Below are 23,980 nucleotides of genomic sequence, written 5' to 3'. Positions count from 1 at the left end.
CCATTGGGAACATAATTTGCTGTCGTGACAACTGTTTGCTAAATATTCGTGCAGCACCAGCACTAGCTTGGCAGTTAGCTAGGCTAGAAGGCTGTGGCTAACACCCCCACCCTCGACGCAAAGGGACAAAAGGCCTAACATCTGCTAGTGTCAACAACTGCTACGCCACAGTGGTGAGGAGAAAAGCTTGTATTAAGACGCCTGTGTTTACCATTTTGGTATTTTCAATGTGTTTCAAACATTATTCAGCTATATTAACAGGGAAGAATTGGAGCTGTCATCCCACCCCTTGCGTCTCTGCTTTTACCACGTCATTGGACTATCCAACACTGCGGAAATACACCGCTAACTAACAGCTAAGAGCTAGCCGAAAGCTAACTGGTAGGCAATCTAGCTGGCACTTGCAGCTTACCCGTGTCCCCGATGATGATGTATTTGAAGAGGTATGCATACGCCATGGCCCCTGGTTTATGCAGTCAGCTGTTTCAACCGTTACACCTTCGTAAAACTGAGCGTGAACCGCTTGAAAACAGTAGCTGACAGCTTGTTAGCCTGTTTTTCCCTGTCGGTGTTCAGGAAGGAACAATAAACAGCGAGAGCTTCAGCTCGACGTCACACGGTCCGCCCTCGCCACGCTACATAATGATGCGTTCATGTTAAGCTCGGAAACTTTAGGGTTAACATCGCCATTGTTTTTAAAAAATAAATAGAAATATCGATTAGCTTGACTCTTTAGACGGGAGTAGAAAATTCATGCATAAAATTTAAGTATAATCTTCAGTTTGTGTAATAGTCAAAACTTTAAATCTTTTTCTTTTCTTTTTTTTTTTTTAAATTTTGATTAGGTATGGTCATCACACAGATCTGAATCACTGAACAGAAGAAATATGGGAAAAAAAGCTCACAAAATCTTTAACCAAAGTTGTGCATAGAAGAACTGTCAAAAAATATACAATGAGCACATTAAATTTGACTAAATAAATTCAGTGATACAAAATTAGTGGGCATAAATTGTCCTTCTCATTCAGGCCAGCAGCTAATTACTAAAACCTCCAAATCATAATACAACATACTTTTAGCTCAAAGTAAAAGACGCACTGAAAATGTGATTAAACCTGCATTAGGTTGCGCTGACCTAAAATTCTGTCTGCCACATAAGAATGTAAAAACAGCAAAGTGGATACATCACAGAGTCCTTGAATTTCAACTGAAGACTTGTATTCTTCTAAGTAACATCTCATCCATAAAACAAGGTCAGAAAATAAACTTTGTATGACTTAGCAGCTGCACAGAGGAGCCATGGCACAGAGAAAATCTTGTGAAATAGCAGGATGATTCAGTGACTCAGAAAGTTGCACTACGATGAGCATGTTAAACGGGAGATGACTATTTGACACTTTGAACATTGAAAATACCAAGGTTTAGGTTACATTTCACCTTTTGACACTGTAAACCAAATCCTGAAGAAGATTATCATATAGAGAAGTAAACATAAAAAACCTGAGTGTTGAGAAAAACCTGAGAGATTAGAACTCACATGGATTACTTAAAATGTTGGACAAATTTCCTCTGTCATGTAACACTGCAGCATTTTACACATAAGAAACAACATGAGTTGACATATTTACAACATTTTGCAAACCTTTCACCATAATGCTTTATTAATAAAGTAATAACAACATAAAGAAGCTTAATCAGCAAAGAAGACAAAAACTTGATGGATGTTTATTTATGGAGAACAGGCAATAACATATGTGTCAACCACAACATACTACAAATCTGTTGGCCCAAAGGCCAAAATCAGATGTTTCACTTAGAAGAACAGAGTGCTCTGTGCATTTTCTTTGCAGATGAAAGGGAAGTATTATAAAGATATAGTAAAGAAGGGCATCTCTCTTCTCTGTATAGTAACAACACATTTCCACTTGATGGCAGCAAGCAGAAAGAAACTATTCTTACTTTAAGCTGAACTCAAAAGTTGGCGGTTTGACTGAAGATTGTAATGAGTGCACCATCCATGTGCATCACTGCACTGCATATAGACACGTGCATGAGTCTGAATGTGGATTTGCAGCCAAAATATTGGCCTTATGATGAAACTACACACTATTTTGATAACAAAGTCAAAGCAAGACCAGACTAAATTAAGTTTGTGTAAGCTATATTTTCTTCTAAAAGATCTGGAAACAGATCTTTTTAAAGAAGCTATGTAACTTCAGCATATGAAAATTAGGACTGGGCTGTCAAGCAGGAAAAATGGGCAACTGCCAAGAAGTCACACACCCTTTAACTACAAGCTCCAAATGAACACTAGACCATATCTATTTGTAATTGGATCATTTGCACTTCTGACAGAAACCTCTAAAGTCAATATGTTACACTGCAGATTTTAGTCCAAAATGGGCAACTTAAACCCTGCCTCCATAGCTGACTTTCAGCATCTTTCACCCTGTTTATCATCTACTCTGGCTGCTTGAACATGAATGTAGAGTCTTTAAATGATAAATTATTATACTGTTATCAGAGCTGATGCCATGCCATAGCTCAATAGTGCTTGTGGTAATATGAAAAACTGCATGGATAGAGATAGCTTCTTGATTTAACTGAAACCAGTGGAGGGAGGTATTTTCAGTTGGAAAATCAACTCTGATCACAAAAAGTTCAGATGTTTGTCACATGATTTATTTCATCAGTAAATTTGCACTAAATCTTTTAGGACTCAATTGCAAGTTTCAGTTTTTTTTTATAAATATATCCTGATGTTAAGATTGCAAATTATGGTACAATTTGGAGTTACATAGACAAGCCTTGAAACAATACTCCATAATAAAAGGAGTGATTCTATACATCTTTTATAAATTATATACAAGCGATACTAAAGGAAGACACTAGAGGAAGACACTAGAGGAAGGGTGTGAAGGGGCCTGACAACAGATTTTTGCTTCATTAGAAAGTTTATCCAGCCACGGAACAGATGTGGACCACACGCAAAGAGGTTCCATGTTCCGTTTTTGGACCTACAGCAAGGAAACAAGGGAGCTTGCCTTCATTTAGATGACTCCAAGGACAATTTCCAGATAAAGAATGTAGGGTAATAACATCAGCAGCCTGGAGGATATGGATTAAGAAAAAAGTGAACCAAAGCAGAACACAAAGGACAATTATATATTACTCCCTTTTAACTTTTGTACATTCTTTTCTGCAACTGACCCAAAATTTGAAATAAAACATTAACACTTTTTTTTTTTTTTTTTTTAATGGTGATCCAAGAGCAGGGTAGACCTATGCAGGGTCAAGTGAAACTCATTTGGGATCACTAAGATTTTGTCCTAAGTAATTGTGAGAGTTAGTTTCTCCATTTCTTTGTCCATCTTGAAATCATCAAGGTTTGGAGAACTGTTAGGGCCTTCACTCCATTCTTCCTGCTGTTTTCTTCCTATTTTCTCAACCTCTGCCATTTCCTTAACCCAAGGGTGGGTCTGTGGCCTCCAACAGAAACACCAGCATGACCTTCCTGGCAGCATTCCAACCTACACAACGCCACTGGGACACCCAAAACACCAGAAAGGTTAAAAGAACATAACATACAAGTCAAAGTAACACTAATGATAGAACAGAAAAAAATTATTAGAGCTGACACGCCTTAGATTTCATTTTCACCCATGAACAGAGGGTGCATAGGAGAGGGGTGTATGAAAATGAAACACTTATCTGTCATTGTTTGGAAGAAAGCCAGGGTCAGTAGGCCCATCTGCGGTCTGCAGAGAAAGAGAAAGAAAGGAAGAAAGAGAGACAAATAACAGTAAAGCAAGTGGTGAGAGAGAAAGAGGAGGAGCAAGAGAGTAAAGAGAAACACAGGCAGAGCTCTTCACTCACATCAGTTAGTTGCTTGAGAGGAGCCAGACAGGAAAGGAGGATAAAAAAAGAGACAAAAAGGGAGAGGTGTGTTGAACCCAAAAGAAAAGAAAAGAGAAACAGATAACTAGATTAAAGAAATAAATATATGAACAAAAAAAGAGAACGTTGGAATCCATTCAGCAGACTGTAAAGACTTCACTTTGTGTCCAAGTGAGTGGACAAAGCCAGCGCAACTGGGACTATACTGGGAGGACAGACTGGTTTCTACGCACAGTGAGCGAGCTGCCAAGAACCATGGCCGACAACGTGAATGAGGAGTCTGATTATATCCAGGGGAAAGACGAGTTGGACTGGGGCTACGAGGAAGGTATGCTGGTCTCCATATGGATGTGAGGGGATGCTGGAAGGGAAAGCATGTGATGTAATAAGCTGAGTGTTCAGATGGGTTTTACAGGGCTCTCAACCCAAAACCTTTCAAAGAGGGTTCTGTTTGTTGTGCATGTGTGTTGGATCCTTAAAAAGAGTTTTGCATATATGCATTAAAAATGTGTTTAAGTTAATGTACTCTAAATAAACATTTATAAAAATGAGACATAAAAATTGAGGTATACGTTGATTTACTTGAACATTGATTTTATATATGTGTTTATGATGAATGCCCCTCTTGCCCTTCGTTTGTTTGGAAAACCAGTTGAGCACTGCCCATAGAAAGGTTGTAACATGGAGGGGACTGGTAAGGCAGGTCAAAGGTGACTGGATTTTAAATGGCCTTGATTTAAGAGTCTTGAATATTACTGATAATATAGCAATGATGACTTTCTTTGCTTCAGTCTTAGCATCAACTAGATGCTAAACACATTTATTGTCTTTGTTCATTGTTTGTTTACATTCTGCAAATCTGGAAGTTTTGAATTTGCTGGTTCAGCCCTTTGTGGCACCCTTTGATTAAAAGAATAGTACACAGCAAAGTAGAACGGCAATTACAAGTTTAGCAGTTTAGAAACTTCGAAAAGCAAATATGACAAAAAAAAACTGGGCAGTTAAATTTATGTTACATACTTTTCAATACTTTTGCCCAGATTTTCTTCTCCTCCCAGGAATATACTTACTTTTTAAAGTTTCCTTCAGATTGGCTGCTTACGCCTGTTTGGTGTTTATTGTATTGGATGAAGAGAAAAAGACAACAAGACCAAACTCTATCCAAACAAGAGTCAGTAGCAGAACAAGCTGTTTGACATGGACAGAGAAGTTTTCTATGTGCTCAACACAGAAACACAACTCTGCATCCTACAAATGCATTTTCTTTCCAATCACACCATTTAAATGGGAAATAGCCAGGCTTTCTGATGGTATATATAAAGTTTATTAATACATAACAGAATGTGTTTAAGTGGTGTGTTCTTGTGCTGTTTTATTTTATTTTTCTTTGATTGTTGCTTTAAATGAGCATCGGAGGATGTACAGTCATATTGATTCTGTGGTTCTGACTGTAAGTACACTGAATGGTTTGGTATATCTTGTGTCTATAAATAAGATATTAATGTATGGAGAGTAAATAACATCAGTGTCCTGTGCTAACCAATTGAGCTCCATGTTTTCATAATCAGATGTCCACTAGATTAAATACTGTAAAATAAGTGTCTCTGTTGGACACTTGTGATATTTCAGGTTTATACGGTTGGTATTAGTATAAAAAGTGTCTTAAAATAGATATCAACATTTCATAAAATCTTTAAATATTTATATAGGCCTATATATTTTTATAATCCATATGTTGTCTCTTAAAACAATTCAGTTTTGGAGAATTAGAACATAATGTGGCCTATCTGAGGTAAAGTAAGCCAATTGTTTAGCCTCACTCCGTCCACACATGGCAAAGTAATACAGTAATTGGTGCCAAAGTTCTAAAGGCTATTCAAAATTATCTCCAGAAGAAGTACACTAAAATGTACTTTGCAAAAAAAGAAGGTAATTTACTCTACAAACAAAACCAAGAGACCCACCTTGTACAAGTGTGTGCTGACACTCCCATTACCAGCACTGATACAAACTAACTGCAGCCTACCACTTTACTATAAATAAATCCAAGGCGAAGATCATAACATGCTCAGAAATTGTTTGTCTGAATGGTAAGTGTTCATTAAGGCCTTCTGTAATAGTAAACTAGCTAGTGATGCTTCTCCTGTTTTTCCTTGTTCCTTTCCATTTTTTTAACCCCCATCTAAGCAGGAAGTTGATTCAATCAATCAGCTTACCTACGACCCAACGTTATATGTTTGTTACTCAGATTTGAGAGACTGGGTGCTTCTCTGTAAGCCTTAGCAACTTACGCTTTACAGTAAGTAGATTAAAAAAATATGGGTATTTCCAATTGCTAATCAATATGAAAATAATGCTCACAGCAACAGCTGCAAAAAATTTTTTTATCATCTTGTTTAAAACTCAGTAAATTTGTGAAAAAAAAACAAACAAACAAAAAAAAAAAAACAAGGAGAGGAGAGGCAACCAGTCTAAAAACTAACACAGAAAGAAACCTTCATGCACAGTCATTTTAAATCACAAATTAACTCCAAATGCATGTTGTTTGAGCTTGAATAAAAGCCTGGAGAACGCAATGAATACCTGGGTGTAGGGAGTACAACCCAGCTGAGTTTCAAACCAGAAATTAAACTAACCCCCACACCACTATGTTGTAAAAAGTGGCACTGCGTTCAAGCCAGCTGGACTGACTAAATTTTCTCAGAGCCAATTTTTCTGTTGCAGATTTATTTAAAACTAGGCTAAGTCAAGTGAAAAGAAGAGTAACATAACAAGCAGTACAACCACTTAATCTAAAACCAGCATAGAACAGCCTGGATCTGTTGTCCTGCTGCTTATATTTGATTTTATGGCCTGTTTTCAGAACAAGGTTAAAAAGAGGGACATCTAGGATATCTGCTCATGTGGTTACTCAAAATACCCTCTCATGCATTTCTGCTTAATAATAATAATAATAATAATACATAAAACAGGAAACATATTTATGTGTAGTTTCAGACAGGTTCCAATCTAAGTAGGAGGTTATGCCATCACACACAAGTTAAGCTCTTAAATGGTCAAAAAAGATAAGTTGTATTTTTGATATGTGTATGACCTTAAACCCAGGATATTTAAGCTGTTTGGAATGAGCAACACTGTCAGAATCAACCAAATAAATGTTGAATGTTGTTTAATTAAATAAGTTTGAATAAATGGTTTAGAAAATTATATGTTTGCTGAATATGATGCTAATTTGTTCATTGTAGCTTAGCATAAAAGTTTAAACTGAAGGATGCAGTTTGATTGACCTTGATCAGAAGCTACACACATTATATATTTATAAGAAGTTAATTCAGGAGAATGTGTAAATTTCAGTGCTACTAGCTAGAGCTAAAAAGTGCAAGTGAAGCATACAGATAAGTGACAACAGCAACATAAGCTTAAATCTACTAAAACATTAACAACTGCAACATTACTTTTTTGTTCTCTAAGATGACTTTAAACAACCTAATAAACAAGAAATGAAAGATAATTTCTTACTCATGCAAACTAGCAAGTTAAGAAGTTGCTAGCCACAGCTTTAGCATACAGATAAGCAAAGCTAGCTATTCAAGCTAGTTTCACACATAAAGTTTTGAACAGCCTTTTCAATACTTTAGCCAGCGAAACACCAATTGCCTTCAGAAAACTGTTGTCAAGGCTTTAGTTGCTCAGTAAAGAGGGAATGTGACGGCTCCCCCACTCTTTCTTTTGCTTTGGGAAGAATAGTCAGTTAGTGTGGAGTCGTGGAAAGCAAGCTGTAAGAAGCTGATTTTATTTTCTTGTAGGGACATAAATGTCTGTTTTTTTCCCTTGAAGATACTAAGCTAGTTTCCTCTTCAAAAAAAAAAAAAAAAAAAAAATGTGGGACATATCCCTTTTCTTACTGAACCATTGTGGTCACACAAAAGCTGAAGTGAATATCTATTTTTTGTGTCATATCACTTTCTCTACCTGGTCTTCGCTCTCTGCTAGTGCAATAAAACCTCTGTTGATAGCAACAGTATCACTCTGAGATTACTTTCACCTGCTGCTGTTTAGACAACGACATCTCAAACTACTGCAGCTTTAACAAGTTCACAGTTATTATTTAAGTCACTTGTCCTAGATAACAAGGTTTGAACCTCCTTCTGAAACCATGACCTGCTTAAGTGTGTTTTAAAGTACCAAAAACTTGCATTGTTACAACCACAGCAGGAAAACCTGTTCACACACACATACAGATAGAAGACGGGGAATTAAATCTCCCAACCTCGTCCCAACATTTCCAACCTGATTTTTCTTTGTTTGAGCCATGACACATTTCCACACATGTTGTAAGGATCATCCCTGATCTTTTAAAGAAGGGGTAATTTCACACACCTGAAAACCACACCTCAGATAGAAAACTTCTGACTACAATAGTCCGCTCAAATTAAGTTCTAGTGTGTATTTGGTCTGTGTTCATTCATGTTTTCAAGATGATTCACTGGACTTTTATTTAGACTTTAGGTGTACTTTGTCTTATTATTTCTTTGATTCTCTTGTACCTTTTATTAGTTGCATGAGTTTTTTTTATTTTTTTTTTATGGGTTATTTACATCTGTTTGTCTAAATCTGCAGCCATCATGTTAGAGGAAAGTTAATCTACTTGTTTTGTTGTTTGTTTTTAATTATGGAGGATAATCTTGTCCTACTGTGCTTATTGCAAGAATTGTGTTAGAAAACACACGTTGTAGCCTTTGCAGTCTGCTACAGTTCAAGTTTTGTCATGTTTTGACTGCCTGGAGAATAACCTAAAGTTCTGTATGTCATGACTCCATCACCTTTGTTTATAGTGAAACTTTCATACTGGTGACCAGACAGGTTTATTCAGAGCACAAGCAGAACATTTCCATTGAGAAAAGGGAGATAGTTTATATATCCAATAAACACTAGGTTCACCTGTTTACATGTCCAACTAAGGTGAAGCTGGTCTCAAAATCTATGGTTGAAAATTCTGAGATGACATATATAAGGCAAATAAATGTTTCTCTCTAACCATATAACTTTTAATATGTCTATCATTCCAATCCAAACCACACGTTTAATTCCTGACCCTAAACTTTTGTGGGTGAAAACAATGTAGGAAAGGAATCCCAAATGAGAGGGGAAGTAGAAAAGAGCTGACTTTTTAAAATGCACTCCAGGATGTCTTAAACTAGTAAGGTCTTACAAGGGCTGTGGTTAGCCTCTTACACAAGCTTCTCCTTCCTTTTCTGATATATAATATAAGTTTCGAACAAGGGACAGCGAACTCTCAAAGGTGACACCTTAATTTCTGAGGTTCGGATTAAATTACGAGCTTAAGAAACTGATATGCTGCCTAATTTCTAGAAGGACATAATCAGGAGCAATGATCAAAGTTTCTGTTTTATCAGTATTTAGCTGAAGTAATTTTTCATTCAGCCATTTATTATTTCTGTCAGACAACACAAATCAATGGCTCATTTACAGGCTGGTGCAGAAGTTGACAAGTTGTTGGAGAACCATTTTATTTGAATCAGGTGTGTTGTACCAGGGAAACAGTAAAACCTGTAGGATGGTAGATCTTGAGGACCGGAGTTGGTGACCACTGATCTAATAAAACCAAAACTGTGTACTTTCTAGTGTCAGCTACAATCAAAATTTCACTAGAAACCTTCAGTAAATTAGTTTTAATGGAGTGTAATTTGTGAAAATAAGACTGGAAAATGTTCATAACATTGTTTTTGTCCAAAAATTAATCTGTTGTTTTGCTACTAGTTTTTCCCAAAAATCTTCAGCATAAAAGGTAATTTGGAAATTGGCCTGTAACAGAAATTAATCCTAATGTGGTTTCCTTAAAATTCAACCACAGCTTGTTTAAAGAAGCTGGGAACTGTGCCAGCATGAAGAGAGGTAATAATCATATCGACAATACTATGCCCAATAGAGTGAAAAACACTTTTGAAGTAGATAATATCAAGTCCTAATGGGTTATTAAAAATAATAATAATAAATGTAAAATAAAATAATGTAAAATAATTCAAATAAAATAATAATGTTGTGCATGCTGGCTTTTTTTGCATGGCTTGCATGACACGTGAAGTAAATCTTTACAGGAATTATTTCACATGTCACAGTTGGAAAATCTCATGCGTAAACAATGAAATTATATTTCACTGTTTCAGTTTCAGGGGTCTGGATACAGGGTTGTACCACCTGTTGATTAATTCAACTCCCAAGTCTTTCCACAGAGTCCTTTCTATGTTATTAGAAAGCTACAGCTTCTCACACGGGTTGCTACAAAACAGATGTCCTAGGTCGCATTTGCAGTCTCAATCTGGCATTACTCAATCAATGCAAGCATTTTATAACCATTAGACAAAGTGATTTCCAGCGAAACACATATGAACTGCAGAGCACACACTGATGGAGGAACGCCTACTTTAATTGAGGAACACACACATTGTAATGTTAAGAGATTCTTCACTCTCTGGGCAAGTAAAACATTTAGTTGTGCATCACATCTAGATCTGCAACTGAGAAACATTTACCAGGATCAGCTATATCAGTTATATCTATTACCACTAAAAGTATACACCATACTGCAGGTAATTTCAGCTAAGCTCTGAGTAAGAAGCAGCTTGTGTGGTGCAACCTGCCTCAGTTTAATGAAAATCTGGACCTTTGGAAACTTACACTGCAGCTACATTAAAGCTGACCTTATGAAGGGCTGTAGCAGCTTGCTTTCATTACTGACGCCTGTACTCTGGCTAATCAAAATGTCTGCTGTGTACAGTTTTTATTTAGCTAGTTTATTCCTAAGAGTTTATGATAAAGTAACACCACAACTTGACATGTTACACCTCTAGAAACACACCTACATTTAGTGATGCACCAGTGGGCCTCAGTATGTGCTGTTTGTTGCAGGTGTAGAATGGGGACTCCACTTCCCAGCAGCCAATGGCGAGTACCAGTCTCCGATTAATTTGAACTCCAGGGAAGCTCAATATGACCCCTCACTCCTGGACGTTGGTTTGTCTCCAAACTACGTGGTGTGTCGAGATTGTGAGGTCATCAATGATGGACACACTGTGCGCATCATTCTCAAGTCCAAGTCAGGTGACTCAAAGAAGACACAACATTGTGTCAGCACAACATAATAACTTAAGATGTGTTGAAAAGCAGGATGCATATGTAGCTTTTGGTGTTGAGTGGTGACCAATGCATGCATTGTACATGTAGTGTGTGAAAACAAAATTAAATCAATCCCACTGCATAATTTTTCTCACTTATCCTATTTAATCTTCTGTGTTTGTTTGTTGTTGCCAGTGGTTACTGGGGGTCCACTGCCCAGTGATCATGAGTATGAGCTTCATGAGGTTCGATTCCACTGGGGCAAAGAGAACCAGAGAGGATCAGAGCATACTGTCAACTTCAAGGCTTTCCCCATGGAGGTGGATGCTGTAGTGCAAACACTAACATATTACAGAAAAAAAGGCCATGACAAAAAATGGACCCCGCTCCAACAAACACACAACACTCATATGTTTAGACTTCTGGCACTTGTCCTTCTTTAGATAACACTGTAGCTTTGTCAGTCCTTGAACAAAAAAAAATCTTTTTCCTGCTTAAAAAGTAATACTTCTGACATCTTACACCGCAGGCTAAAAATCTGGTTTTGAGTGTGGGTTCATTCATCCATATGATGAGAGATAAAGTGGATGAATATAAAATAAAAGAAATGATATTTGAATATTTTTAGTCCCGTCAGGTTTGTCACAATATCAGATTTTACTTCCCAATTATTCATTCATCATCAGTCAAAAGGATTTAGAACTGAACGGAATTTGGGAGTTGAAAAGATGAAATGACCAGACCTCAGAGATCTGCTTGGACGTGCCTTAAGTGCCAATGTTTCTTAAACCTGGTCCTCGGGAACCAATGCCCTGCATGTTTTAGTGTTTTCCAACTGCAGCACACCTGATTCAGATTAACTGAACTGCTTGTCAAGTTCTTTGCAGGCGTGTCAATGAGCCATTTGAGTCAGATGTGTTAAAGTAGGGTTACCTATAAAACATGCAGATCCGTGGTCCCAGAGGACCAGGACTGAAAAACACTGTGCTAGTGACCAACACAACCACCCTGGTTGATCTGTCACATCTCCTAGTTGAAGAATGGGATGCCAATATGAGTTGTTTTTTTATTATTTTTTCTTAATTTCTGTGGGAAAGTATAATCATCCAAGCTACCAAGCAACTCAAAATGAGAGTGAATACTAATGGAAGAATATTGTTGGGGATTTTGGAGCATTTTATGCACAATCCTTACCAATTAAACCTCATGGTAGAGGTGACTATTCAGGATTTCAGACTATGTATAATACAGCACCAACTATTAGAAAAACGAGGAGCGATAATTGAAAAAAACCCAAATTTCTTCACTTTTGGGCCAAATATACTACTTTTTATCTGATTCACCTATGTTTTTTTTCTCTTTTTTTTCTCCTTTTTTTGGTGATTGAATAACACTCAAAATAGATGGGAATTAACTGTAAAAAAAATACAAATGCTCGAATTTGCACTCAGTAGTAACAGAATTTTATCAAGATGAAGTAAAAATATTATCACAACTATAGAGTCAACATAGTAGTAATATTTCATTCTTTTAATATCAGGATTATTGTCAGTACTGGTTTATCTTGAAATTCATATTACTACTGTGTGACAATTGACTGTCCATTGGGAGTAATAACAAAATTATATTCTATATTATATTCTTAATTACAAGGCCGGTTCCAAAGCAGATAATTTTATGCTTCAATCATCTTTACAGGGATTGTTGTTTGGGTGCAGTTGGGTGTATTCATTTTGTTTCATTTAGTATTTTTTGCCTGTAGAGATCATCCTACACATAAAGTCGTTACCTCTTCAGACCCAGCAAGCTCAAAACTTGCTGTATGAACCCAACTTCATGATTCATTATTTTACTGGGACACAAAAAGATTGACGTCAGTAAAACATGTAAACATTATAAATTATAACAAAATGACTAATTTCCGTGTATTGTAACAGAACAGCTTAAAAATGGGGGAAAAAACTCACGTGAAATGATCTCATGTTTTCCACTTATAACGGAAAATATGAGAATGACAGTATAGCTCAGCTCTCATCTGCTCTGTTTTTCTGTTTTTCCATTGTCGTCAGAACCTGGTTAAAAATGTTTTTTAAATAAATTAGCCGAGGTTCTAATAATCAGCAGGGACGTAAAATTCACATCACATCCACATCCAAAACTCAAAATGATGTGTTTTTCTTAACAACTAATAATAGTTCTGTACTGAGAGCCATTCATGGCAATAATGTTACTCTAATCAGTTTTGTTTTGCTTTATTTTTTTGAGGGTAAATGAATAACTGTACTTCTATTTACTATGAAGGTCAAATAAAGGTCAAAATGTGGATGTTCTCTCAGATTACATGTCCCGATACCAACATCTGGCATTTACTTGGACTTAAAGGTCAAAAATATAATGCCACAATTGATATATCAGGACAATGGATTAGATTTTTTTTATCTTTCTTACTTTTTTTGCCATTAAGGGCTCAGAGTTCATATTGTTTTATTGCCATTGCTAACTTAACTCAGCAGCCATAACCTCAAGCAAAAGTAAGTATGGGTGGATTCCTTTTCTTCAGATTTACCAGGTTTGTCTTAAAAGGATGTTACCATAAGAAAATCATTGCCTTTAACCCACAAATGTGGAAACATTAGTGTTTATTTACACAAGGAATACCTGTTGGGGAAAATATCAGGTAGGGTGATTTGGTATAAAGAAAGTCAAACAGTTCACATCCACTTCTCTCCCAAATAAACATTGGTTTCCTCCATTTGTCTATTAGCCTTTCCTGTAGAGGGTGGTGGGCAGCTGGAGCCTAGAAAGCTGAATATTAGTGGAGAGGTGGGGTTCATTCTGGGCAGACCGCCAGTTCAACACACTGGACTTTAGCCATAGATGTGGCAGACCAGAAAAAAGTCTAATGACTTTTAATCAACATATGTGACATTTCTGGAAGTAAGAAACATGATGTTTTCTGTTGTTCACTTCGAAGGGCTCCTATACTTAAGCATATAGAAATATTAATTAATAAATGCCTCTTCTTATTAAGTATTTTCTCTTTCCACAACCTGATTTATTCCTCAGTGCCACAAAGCTCCATTGTTATCTGAAACCTATCAAAACACATCAGTGAGACACGTTGTTGCACTGTGACCTATTTATCATCACAAAAACACACACTGTTGTTAATTTGGACAGAATCTCACATACACCACCTTGATACTGTAGATACCCAGGTTATTAAAGCACCAAACGTTTTCATCATGTTTTCACCTCAGAAAATACTCCTCATCATTTTCCCACATTTAGTACATTTCCATATTTCTCACACTTCTTGCCAGATTTAGCTCTGTTCTTGTCTTTGCTAAGCCCACATGAAAACTCCTCAGTCACACTTTTACTAACATGCACTACCTACTCCTGTTTACTGCAATGGCATCTCCATCACAGGTTGTTTTCTTTCATCTCTTTCTGCGCAGCTCCATCTAATTCACTGGAACAGCACTCTGTTCAACACATTAGAGGACGCTCTGGGGAGGAAGAATGGAGTCCTCATCATAGCTCTTTTTGTGCAGGTAAACATCCACAGGAGGAACCAGAAGGCTGGCACAACGACCAGATAAGGGATTGGTTTTCCCTCATAGGCTTGGACAAAGATTATATCAGGGTCTACATTCTCCACTGTGCAAAAGGAAAAAAGGAAAAAATAAATAAATAAATCAATGACCCTGGATTAAATGTATCTAAAATTAATAAATTTTTATTTTATTCAAGTAGCTAACATAAAAATAAGCTCTTGCAAACATTTTGGACAATAACAATGTTATGATGACTGAATTAATCATAAATTTGTGTACAACACTGCTCTGCTTTCAGGGTGGATCAAATAAGCTAATAACTGCTTAAGACAGGGCTTTCCGCATTTTTCCCTTTATACATGCATTTTTGTGGGCCTCTTTGGGCTTTTTCTTCCTGGGACTGTAAGAGCTGTTTCTAGATTACAGTATAAGTTCTGCAGTTCTGTAGTTTCCACCTTTTCCTCTACTTGGTGGCTTCCTCAGAGTCTGACTCTCAACCACCCCTGCTGGGAAACCTCTTAAAAAGCCTTGATTTATGCAAGATGAATAAAACCTCAAAGAAATGTCTTGGCTCTGAGATGATCTGAGTCATGCCAGCTGAGGAAAACACACCCAATAAAACAACAGTGGCTTTTATTCTCATTCTTCTCCTAAGTCCAGACATTCCTGACCTTCTGTGATTTCAGTCCTTCTATCAAGCTCACACATCCTGTTTACAACAACTTCTGCTCTTTCTACTTGTTGTTTTCATCCTGTACAATACCAGAAGATACAAACTAAACTTCTGAAAACTTTGCTATTGTTTTAAATACTGGTACGTATGCAATTAAACCCAAAATGCTTGTGTTCTTTTCATCAGATTGGTAAAGAGCATTTGGGTTTGAAGGCCATCACTGAAGTTCTACAGGACCTACAGTACAAGGTGAGACCAGACTGGGATGATCAGATGAGCGCAAATGACCATCTGAGAATCATGTTGTTAAACCTGCATGCAGGTAGTAACTATATATATTTTTTACCACTGTTTATCCATCAGGGAAAGAACAAGATAATCCCCTGTTTCAACCCTAACACTCTTTTACCTGGTAAGTGAAGATAAACTGATTTGAAACTAGCAAAAGACCGTCCCTACTTTCAGACACCAGTGTTTCATACAGGTTTGCCATTAGCAATCAACACTGCTGCTGGGTCTCAGCAACAAACAATCTGTGATTTTATTACAGGATGATCAAATTGATGCTGTTGTCTGTGTTTTAAATGATGCAATGAATTTTACATTGACTGCTCTGCCATCAGACCCACTACTGAGAGATTACTGGGTGTATGAAGGGTCTCTGACCACACCGCCTTGCAGTGAAAACGTCACCTGGATACTCTACCGCTACCCTCTCACCATCTCACAGCTACAGGTAAGAAAGTAATATAAACTAGATCTTGATGCTTAGTCCATCAGACAAACCAAGATAGCCTTCAGATCATTTGTTTGTGAGCAAGAATTTTATATCCACTAAAATGATTACTGAGGGTTAAATTCCATTTACATTTGCCTGCTTTAGCATTGTTATAGTGTATAATTTGGCCACCTAAAAGCAATTAATGTGACTTAAAGCTGTGTATCAGATACTAGTGTCTGTTATCTACGCACATTTTGAAGCCTATTAAAAGATCACCTTAGTTTAATTAATGTAGTCAGATGTCAACAGAAACTCACTGTATACTGCTTCAGTTGATGTTTTCTCATTATTTTCATGATCAGAGCATCTGATCCTTCTGTGATATTAAATGAAATAAATCCTATTTCTTCTTTTTTTTTTAACCACAGAGGAGTAAAGAAAAAAGAACAAACAACAAAAAAACCTGCAGTTTCCTTGCGTTCACCACAGTAGACTCCAGGAAGCTTTTACACCCACTGCTAATCAATAAGTTTGTCACATTTTCTTTGATAGATTGAAACATGAATGCAGCCTTTGCCTGACTCATGGCTCTCCTCTAGCCGGTTGTTGTGAAGGATAATGGTGCTGACCCTCTGATATTTCTGTCTTTCATCTTCACTGCCCTTTAGCCTGTTGACCCTTTGAAATGCTACCACAAACAGTGACCTGTGGCTTTCCGCCCTCAGGCATTTTCCATATGAACAGAAAAAGACAGCAAAATATGAAAAAAACCTTGAAGGATGAGTCTCTTTGTTTAAATGTGACCTAACACAAAAAACAGAAGGGCTCAGTGTTGAATAATGGTAGTGTATTTTTTTTGTTATCATTAATGTTAGCCAACCAAGGATTAAAGGTACATTGTGTAAGAATTTCTGACATCTAGTGGTAAAGGTGGGTATAGCAACGACTTCAAACGCTAAGCACAATGGATGTTCTTCCAGACATTAACAAGTTTTTATCTGCTAGTGGATCCAGTGGCCTCAAGTGCAGCGATGACTGCACTACAGTTAACTACTTCTAAATTGTGTACATGTGTACTGTCTTCTTCTATGGGCCTTTTAAGGCGTAATTTATCTCATTTGGTTCTGTAGCATCTATCAAACAAAACTGTTGCTGCAGCTTTAAAGCTCAGAGAGTTCTCGCTGCACACACAGAGACTTTTTGTCCATTCAGAGAAACCATAATAAAAATGGTGGCACAAATATTTCAGCTGCCATGTGTGAGGACTGCCAAGAAGATATAAATGGCTGATTCTAATAGAAAAGAAACATAAAAGTAATTTTTGCTAAATGCGAAATGCTTTAGCAAATTATTTGTTAGCAGTTCATGTTTGCTGGAAACCCATGTACACTATGTACAGATCACTATCTCTGACTCCCACTGATATTGATGAAAACTTAGAAACATAACAATTCCCAGGCAAATTTGGGTGTTATAAGACAGATCATTCTGTTATACTGAAAAGGATGTGTTATCATGTTGTTTCACTTGGTATCCAAGATAATAACTTCCAGCTGTTGAGCACTTTGAATCTGTGCATCAGTCTGTTCAGATAGTTCTTTGATAATGACTTTGTTTCCACCACCAGCAGTTGCAGCTGCTCTTGTCTGTGTTGATAACCGGGCCAAATCAGTGGGTCACACTTCCAGAGCAAACTTCCTGCTGATTGTTGAGCTCTCATGTGCACCTCTCTATTGTGTCTCTCCTGTGCTCCACAAGGGCTAATCAGACCCTGAAAACCCATAAGTCAGACATATTCTGACAACTAAGCTAGGCCTCTTTAAGTTTTTTTTATTATTATTTTTATGGCATTTTGGGAAAATTAAGAAACACTGAACATCACCAACATTTAAAGTCCATGTCAACGTACTAGTCAGTTTTGTGACAGCTTTCTTTTTGTATCATTACTGAGCCATGGTTGTAAAATTACATGACCACACTATATTAGAAGCTTTAAAAAAAAAAAAGCAGCAGGTCCGGCTTACCTATAAAACACTCTGCAAACATCCGGCTATTACTGACTGCTGGAAGACCAAGACTGTGTGTACACAGTGAATGTGAGCATGTTAATGTCATACAATAGTTACTATGCCCACAGGCTTTGCACTTTGGCATTGTGCTGTAAACCATCCCTCCTGTACAGCAGCTGCTGGGTTTGTTTTAGCGATGTAGCCAGCTACTGCATGGCACATGTGTGTAGATACAATCTGTAGTGGCTGCAATTTCACATGAAGAGGAAGTCACTTTTTCCGTTTGTCGATCTGATCGTAACATTTTATCCTGAGAAAGGCAAAAGCATGAGATGTTGTTCCTTTAGAAGACCAAATTTGCCAAAAGCTTTCACTGATTAGTAAATGCAGGCTGTTTGTGCACTTATCTGTAACGCTTAAAGAAATGCTGTGCTTGTTAGAAATTGATATACAGTAATTTGCACCGTATCAAAGTACCCACACAGAGCCCAGTCTTCTCTTTTTATCTCTAAATACCATCTGTGTCTAACACCATTCTGCAGTCACCCTGACTGTAGAACAAGTCTTACATTTAGCTTGTCTTTAAGATTAGGATAAAGAAATAAATATTTTAATTTTGATGGGAATTCTTTTATCATCCAAACTAAAACCCTTGATTAAGAAAATGAGCCACTTCAGTCTAATGATATCAGTGTTGCCATTCAGTGGTGGAGGAACATGCCATGTCTGCTTTAATGCAGTCACATTCACTTTTCTTTCTGCAGATTGAGGAGTTTCGGAGGTTGCGGTCCCATGTGAAGGGGGCTGAGCTGCCTGAAGGGAACGATGGGATGTTGGGAGACAATTTCCGCCCCACCCAGCCGCTCAGTGACCGGACTGTTCGTGCTGCCTTCCAGTGACTCTCACTCTCCTCTGGCATCTAAAAAAAGCAGTGGGAGCTACAGAAACAAATATAGAAGGTAACAGCTCTGTCCCGATTACAGCAGAGTACATGACTTCAAGTGGCAACAACGGATGGCAAGAAAAAAAAAGATAAAAACATCATAGTCTTAGAGTAGACCTCTAAATACGTCAACCACATACTGCATACGAGATTATTGCCTTGTAAAGCACACAAATCACATAATGTGCAGCAGAACAGTGAACTCAGGGACACGCTTTGGTTAAATGGTTTGGCTAAATACTCCTCTGCAGTCGGTACATGGCAGCCATGTCTGTCTATGTTTAATAATTATCAGGTGCACAGAGTTCATCAGTTTTCCTTATATTTCTGCTGCTGTTGTAGCCAAAAGTAAAAAAAAAAAAAACGAAACAACCTGAAAAAGAAATGTTTAAAAAAGGCTGAGTCATAATTCTGTTATGACGACTAATACCTTTATAATTAGTCATATTATGCGTTGTTGCTATAAATGCCAGAACAGTAAATCTTACTTAAAAGATAAAACTAATGTGTGTGAAAATGATCAACTAGAACATGTTTAATTTTTACTCAGTTCAGCACATTTCTTCATCAGGGACAAATGTCTGATGGAAGTAGGTAAACCGTCCCTGAGGCATTTGGGCCCTCTGAAATTACAGCATAATGGATCAAGCCCTGGAAGAACTAACCCAGTTTGCTTACTAATCTGGGACTAGCCTATATACAGTACAGTGAATAAAGGGATCCCAGATTTAGCTCAGCAGCACTGCGGCAGGTAGACAGAGAGGATGAGGAAGGTAAAAGACTAGACAGTTCAGATAAAAGTAAATATTTAAGTAGATTTTTAAAGGCTGCAAACATAGAAAACTGTTAAATAGTAAATACAGATGAGCAATGCTGTGCAACAAACTTTTATAGTAATAAATTTTTCCTGATAGCCTTGTCAATCATTGGCAAGCCCAGGAAGTAAATGCTAAGAGCTTCTTAAGGCATATTCCAAAGCAGCATTTGTTCTTCTCTGACTGGTGAAAACCCAGTTTTAATCAAATTTACACCCCAAATCATCACTTTGACATCAGCAGTCCAGAAAAACTGACTGTTTTTCTATTTAATTAATCATTTAATCGACTAAAGCTACTTTTTTTTGTTTTCTAACCGTGTCTACTCTCTGGAGGTTACATTAAAAAGTGCAGTTATTTCATATCACATCTTACTGTAGTTCTTCATAACCCTGTCATACAGCTGAATGTTGGAGAAGATCTGAAATAACTCCCACTGAGTTTGTTTTCATGGTGCAGCAAGTTGAGAGTTTCAGAAAGGCTGGACCTAAGTGGAAAAACAGAGAAGCATGTTAAGAAGGGGGGGAAGGTAGAGGGGCACTGAAGGGAGGTGAGAATGCCAGAGGGCTGAAAGAAGAGGAGGCAGAGGGAGCAAAAAGGGAGGAAATAACAGAGGACTATTGTTGTAGGGTGAAAACAGATACTGATGTGGTCCCGCCAGCTGAAACCCACCTAAGATAAAACCTGTGAATAAGACAGAGGTATTACTGTAAGGGTAACATTTAGTAAGTCCAAACATTCTCACTTCATTATAATATTATTTCCTGCTTCCTGCATGAACAGAAATGGATATAAACACAGAGCTAGCCAACACAAGTCCTACAGCAAATGTTGTTTAAATTAGGTGCTTTAGGCTTTAGGTGCTTCCCTGCTTCATCAAGTCTGATTAAAATTAAATGGATCCAACAACACCTTGTTAAAATCTGCACAATGACCTATTAATGTGAGTCAGGTGTGATGAAACAGAGAAACATCTACAACCTGCAGGATAAGGTTGAGTCTTTGTCTTTCTTATTTACTGTGTTATTTTGTACAAGTTTTCCTCTTGTGCATTCAGTTCATTTTACTTCCTGTTCACATCCTGTCTTCATTACTGATTAACACACCTGCTCCTTATTAAAAATTAGCTCTGCCTGAATACTCCTCGGTCTCTTTCCCTTCGAATCCTTGGTGATTCTGTCCCAGTTTATCGTTGCTCTTTTTGCATCCATCATATATTCTTATAGTTTTAATTCTTAGATTTCTAGTTTAGTTTAAAAATAAAGCCCATGGTTTCTTCCTCCTAATCACCTCCATGCTGCTTGACAGAATCTGTATTAATTACCCAAATATAGTAAGAGGGAGAGATTTTTTAAGTGAAAGTTTTAGCATAAAGATTTTCCTATTTTAAGATGAGAAAAATGTGTAGTATTTATTTTCAGGCTGATACATAAAACAAAAATAAATTTGAGGCAGGCCTCCTAAATTGTATACTGTCACACCAGTGCAACATTAATCTAAGTAAGAAGTCAGTCTTTCTTATTACCGGTTTTAAATTGAATTTTAAAAGTCTGTGCACAATTTCCCCAACATATTTACTGTGGTTAAGCTTTAATATTATAACCAGCATCATGGTGTTTTTGTCTTTGTTTTATTTTTTCATACAAGTTTTCATACTGTTACTGGAATAACACAAAGATGGAAAACTATTTTAGTCTGGATCAATGTTTCACCAAGACAGATTTTATCATTTCATGTTGATTTGTGTTCAGTGAAAACTAAATGACTTCAGAAATAGCAGTAGGTCAGTCTTTTGCATCACTGACGTGGTCCATCTACTTCTGCGATGTAGTCGTAGTCTATCTACAACGAAACAATCCAACCATGAAGAAGGGTAGTTAAACTTGAATGTTCAGCTTTAGAAGGTGCCCTAATGCTCAAACTCAGTGCCTGGCGTTAATATAAGCTGGGGAGGAAGGCTAAACGATAGCTTTTTCTAAAAGAAAATATTCTGGTAACCTTGTGAGCTCAGTCTGTGACATGAGAAGATGGAGCTGCAGCTGATTTATGGTTGTTTATCTTACTAGCAAGCAGTTAAAGTTAGTCTCTCCTCTACTTCTAATTCATACATGTGTTTGCTGGTTAATGTGAAGTCTTCAGACTGAGCATTGGTTGGAAATTAAATCTTTGTTTGTTCATCCTGTGTTACTGCTCGCTTATTTGCTCACTAACATGATGTGTGTAACGGCTAAAGGAAAAAAAATTTACTCTTACACACTTTTTCAACATTTTTGCCCCAAAATGTTCCAGTCTTATGAAAGAAGTAAAGTAGTAAAACTGCAAGCACAGAATCCAGAAGCAAGGGGTCTATAAAAGCTCCCCCTTTCCTATATGGTCTCCTTTTAGCATTTCAGCTTCTCTGTGGGGTACATCTGGGTTCTCTTTTACTTTTCTTTTAATCAAATCCATATTTTTCTTTCTTTACACAGGAGAGGAAAGCAGAAGTGTGAGAAAAGAAGTGGAAACAGAAAGAAAAAGGGAATGTTGATGTGGTTGTAGATCAGCTGCAGACTGAAGGTGGACAAAGACGCTATTGATCTCCCACCTTTACTGCATGTTTTGTGTGTGCATATGTGTGTGCGTTTATGTACGTGTAGGTATGAGCTTCTTTTTCTGCACTGTTTCTCTCTTTTTCCACCTGACTCTTGTTGTCTAAGTGTAAGTTCCTGTGCATGTGTGTGTGCTGTAGGTTTGTCTGTATTGTCTGTGTGTCTAGATGACAAGAGGCTTTTCAATCAGACCATATCTGCTGTCACAACAAGAGGAAGTGTGAACCACAGATCTACCAGAACACACACACACGCAATGTGACAAATAATCGCCCCCACACAGTGACACAGGTTCAAACACACATGCTTTATCAGACCTGATTCATCAAAAACTTCAACACAATCTGCACCTTTAGTGTGCCGAACATCATTTAAATCTGACGAAAGACTCCATTTTAAGGGGAAATGTCTGTCTTACTGACAATAAAAATCTTAGACAAATCTGGTAGAAACTTTTCAACCAGAAAAAAATGGTGATGCTATTAAAGATTAAAAGCAAATATTCCAAATGACATTATGGCAAGTCTGCACGTTGACTTTTTTCGGGACTGATCAGCTGCTCCAGCAACAAGCTGAAGCAAAGACCACATGCCTCTGTGAAATTAGATCAGTTTTACTTCAATAAAACCCCATAATTATTTCTGTCCAACTGAATTAATTACAGCATGTAACAGAGCATTAAAACCACTTCCCTGGTTTAATTTGAATTTTTACCTGGAATTATGCTTTTCAGCTTTTTACAAAGATGGAAGTCATTCATTTTATTTTTATATTAATTAATTTAATATAACACATTAATGAGTATAATTACAAATGCACAAATGTAAATGTGCAACAGAATTAGCAAAGCAGGTCACAATAACCCATAACAGCAAGGTACAAACAATAACAGGTAAATTGCAAACCAATCAAAGTAAATCTTGTATAAATGAGTTAAACGTGCATATTTTAAGTGCATGAGGTTTGAGTGTTAAGTCATGAAGTTGGGTGATGTAAATCAGAGATGATGAAATAATTTACCTTTCAGAAAATCCCACTTCATTCAGTTACTGTTTTATTTCTTGTGTAGGTGTCACTGTCGTAGTTCTTTGTGTTAATTTGAACCCTCTGCTTTGTCGTGATCCAGAGTGTCATCTTCCATATGCTTCTTCTGCTGTTTTGTTGCATTAAAATGCTGCATATTAGCATAAGTGAAGGTTTTCACACAATCAGCAACATTTATACCGAATTAATCAGTGCAACACTACCCTCCTCACATGCTTTATGTTGTAAAACTGCAGAGTTACAGGCACTGCTTTTTACTATGTGAACGTGTGTGTGTGTGTTTACAGTATGTGTGCAGTCTTTTGAAGGTACTGTGTGTGTCAATCTTAGCTGATTTAAACTGTGAGAAACGATGACTGTTACCGTAAAGCAACAATAAACTGAAGAACTGACCTACTAACGCTGGCATTTTTTCTTTATAATGACTGAACATTAGTCAGGGCTGTTTTCTAACCCTGCTGCTATGCCATCAAATGTTTGTACAGGCTTATGGAAAGTCTAATCCAAGAATGATGATGAAACTATGGATATCACCATCAGCAATGTCAAGCAGGATCATTGTTAACTTTGGTTAGAGTCACTATGTGAAAATA

At 37.1% G+C, this 23,980-nt stretch overlaps 2 protein-coding genes and 1 long non-coding RNA gene across 4 annotated transcripts in view; 1 reads left to right on the top strand and 2 right to left on the bottom strand.

Annotated features, from left to right (window-relative positions):
• Nucleotides 1-607, bottom strand: part of rab2a (RAB2A, member RAS oncogene family) — a 29,050-nt gene extending 28,443 nt beyond the window's left edge. The window contains exon 1 of the mRNA XM_041992072.1: nucleotides 413-607. Within this exon, the coding sequence (XP_041848006.1) occupies nucleotides 413-458 (46 nt within the window). The 5' untranslated portion in view covers nucleotides 459-607. The remainder of the gene's footprint in view (nucleotides 1-412) is intronic.
• Nucleotides 608-3,826: 3,219 nt separating this feature from the next.
• On the top strand, nucleotides 3,827-23,779 carry ca8 (carbonic anhydrase VIII). Of its 2 annotated transcripts, none has more exons than XM_041993221.1 (9): nucleotides 3,827-4,225; nucleotides 10,834-11,019; nucleotides 11,230-11,354; nucleotides 14,496-14,591; nucleotides 15,454-15,516; nucleotides 15,631-15,679; nucleotides 15,891-16,003; nucleotides 18,762-18,956; nucleotides 22,224-23,779. In XM_041993221.1, exons 1-8 carry the CDS (start codon nucleotides 4,153-4,155, stop codon nucleotides 18,894-18,896), a joined length of 840 nt encoding a protein of 279 aa, XP_041849155.1. In that variant the 5' UTR covers nucleotides 3,827-4,152; the 3' UTR covers nucleotides 18,897-18,956; nucleotides 22,224-23,779. The 2 variants fall into 2 exon arrangements, with proteins under 2 accessions (XP_041849155.1, XP_041849154.1); XM_041993220.1 differs by having other exon boundaries at nucleotides 3,835-4,225; nucleotides 10,828-11,019.
• Nucleotides 9,509-21,785, bottom strand: LOC121644957. Its single transcript, XR_006011342.1, has 3 exons — nucleotides 21,775-21,785; nucleotides 19,077-19,079; nucleotides 9,509-9,858 (listed from the first exon to the last, which is right to left on the bottom strand). It is a non-coding gene; the product is annotated as an uncharacterized LOC121644957 (long non-coding RNA).
• Nucleotides 23,780-23,980: the final 201 nt, after the last annotated feature.

This window comes from Melanotaenia boesemani, chromosome 8 (genome assembly GCF_017639745.1).
Source record: "Melanotaenia boesemani isolate fMelBoe1 chromosome 8, fMelBoe1.pri, whole genome shotgun sequence".
Taxonomy (NCBI): Eukaryota; Metazoa; Chordata; class Actinopteri; order Atheriniformes; family Melanotaeniidae; genus Melanotaenia; species Melanotaenia boesemani.
The sequence above is the reverse complement of the archived record's forward strand: the minus strand, read 5'-3'. Positions and strand labels throughout refer to the sequence as shown.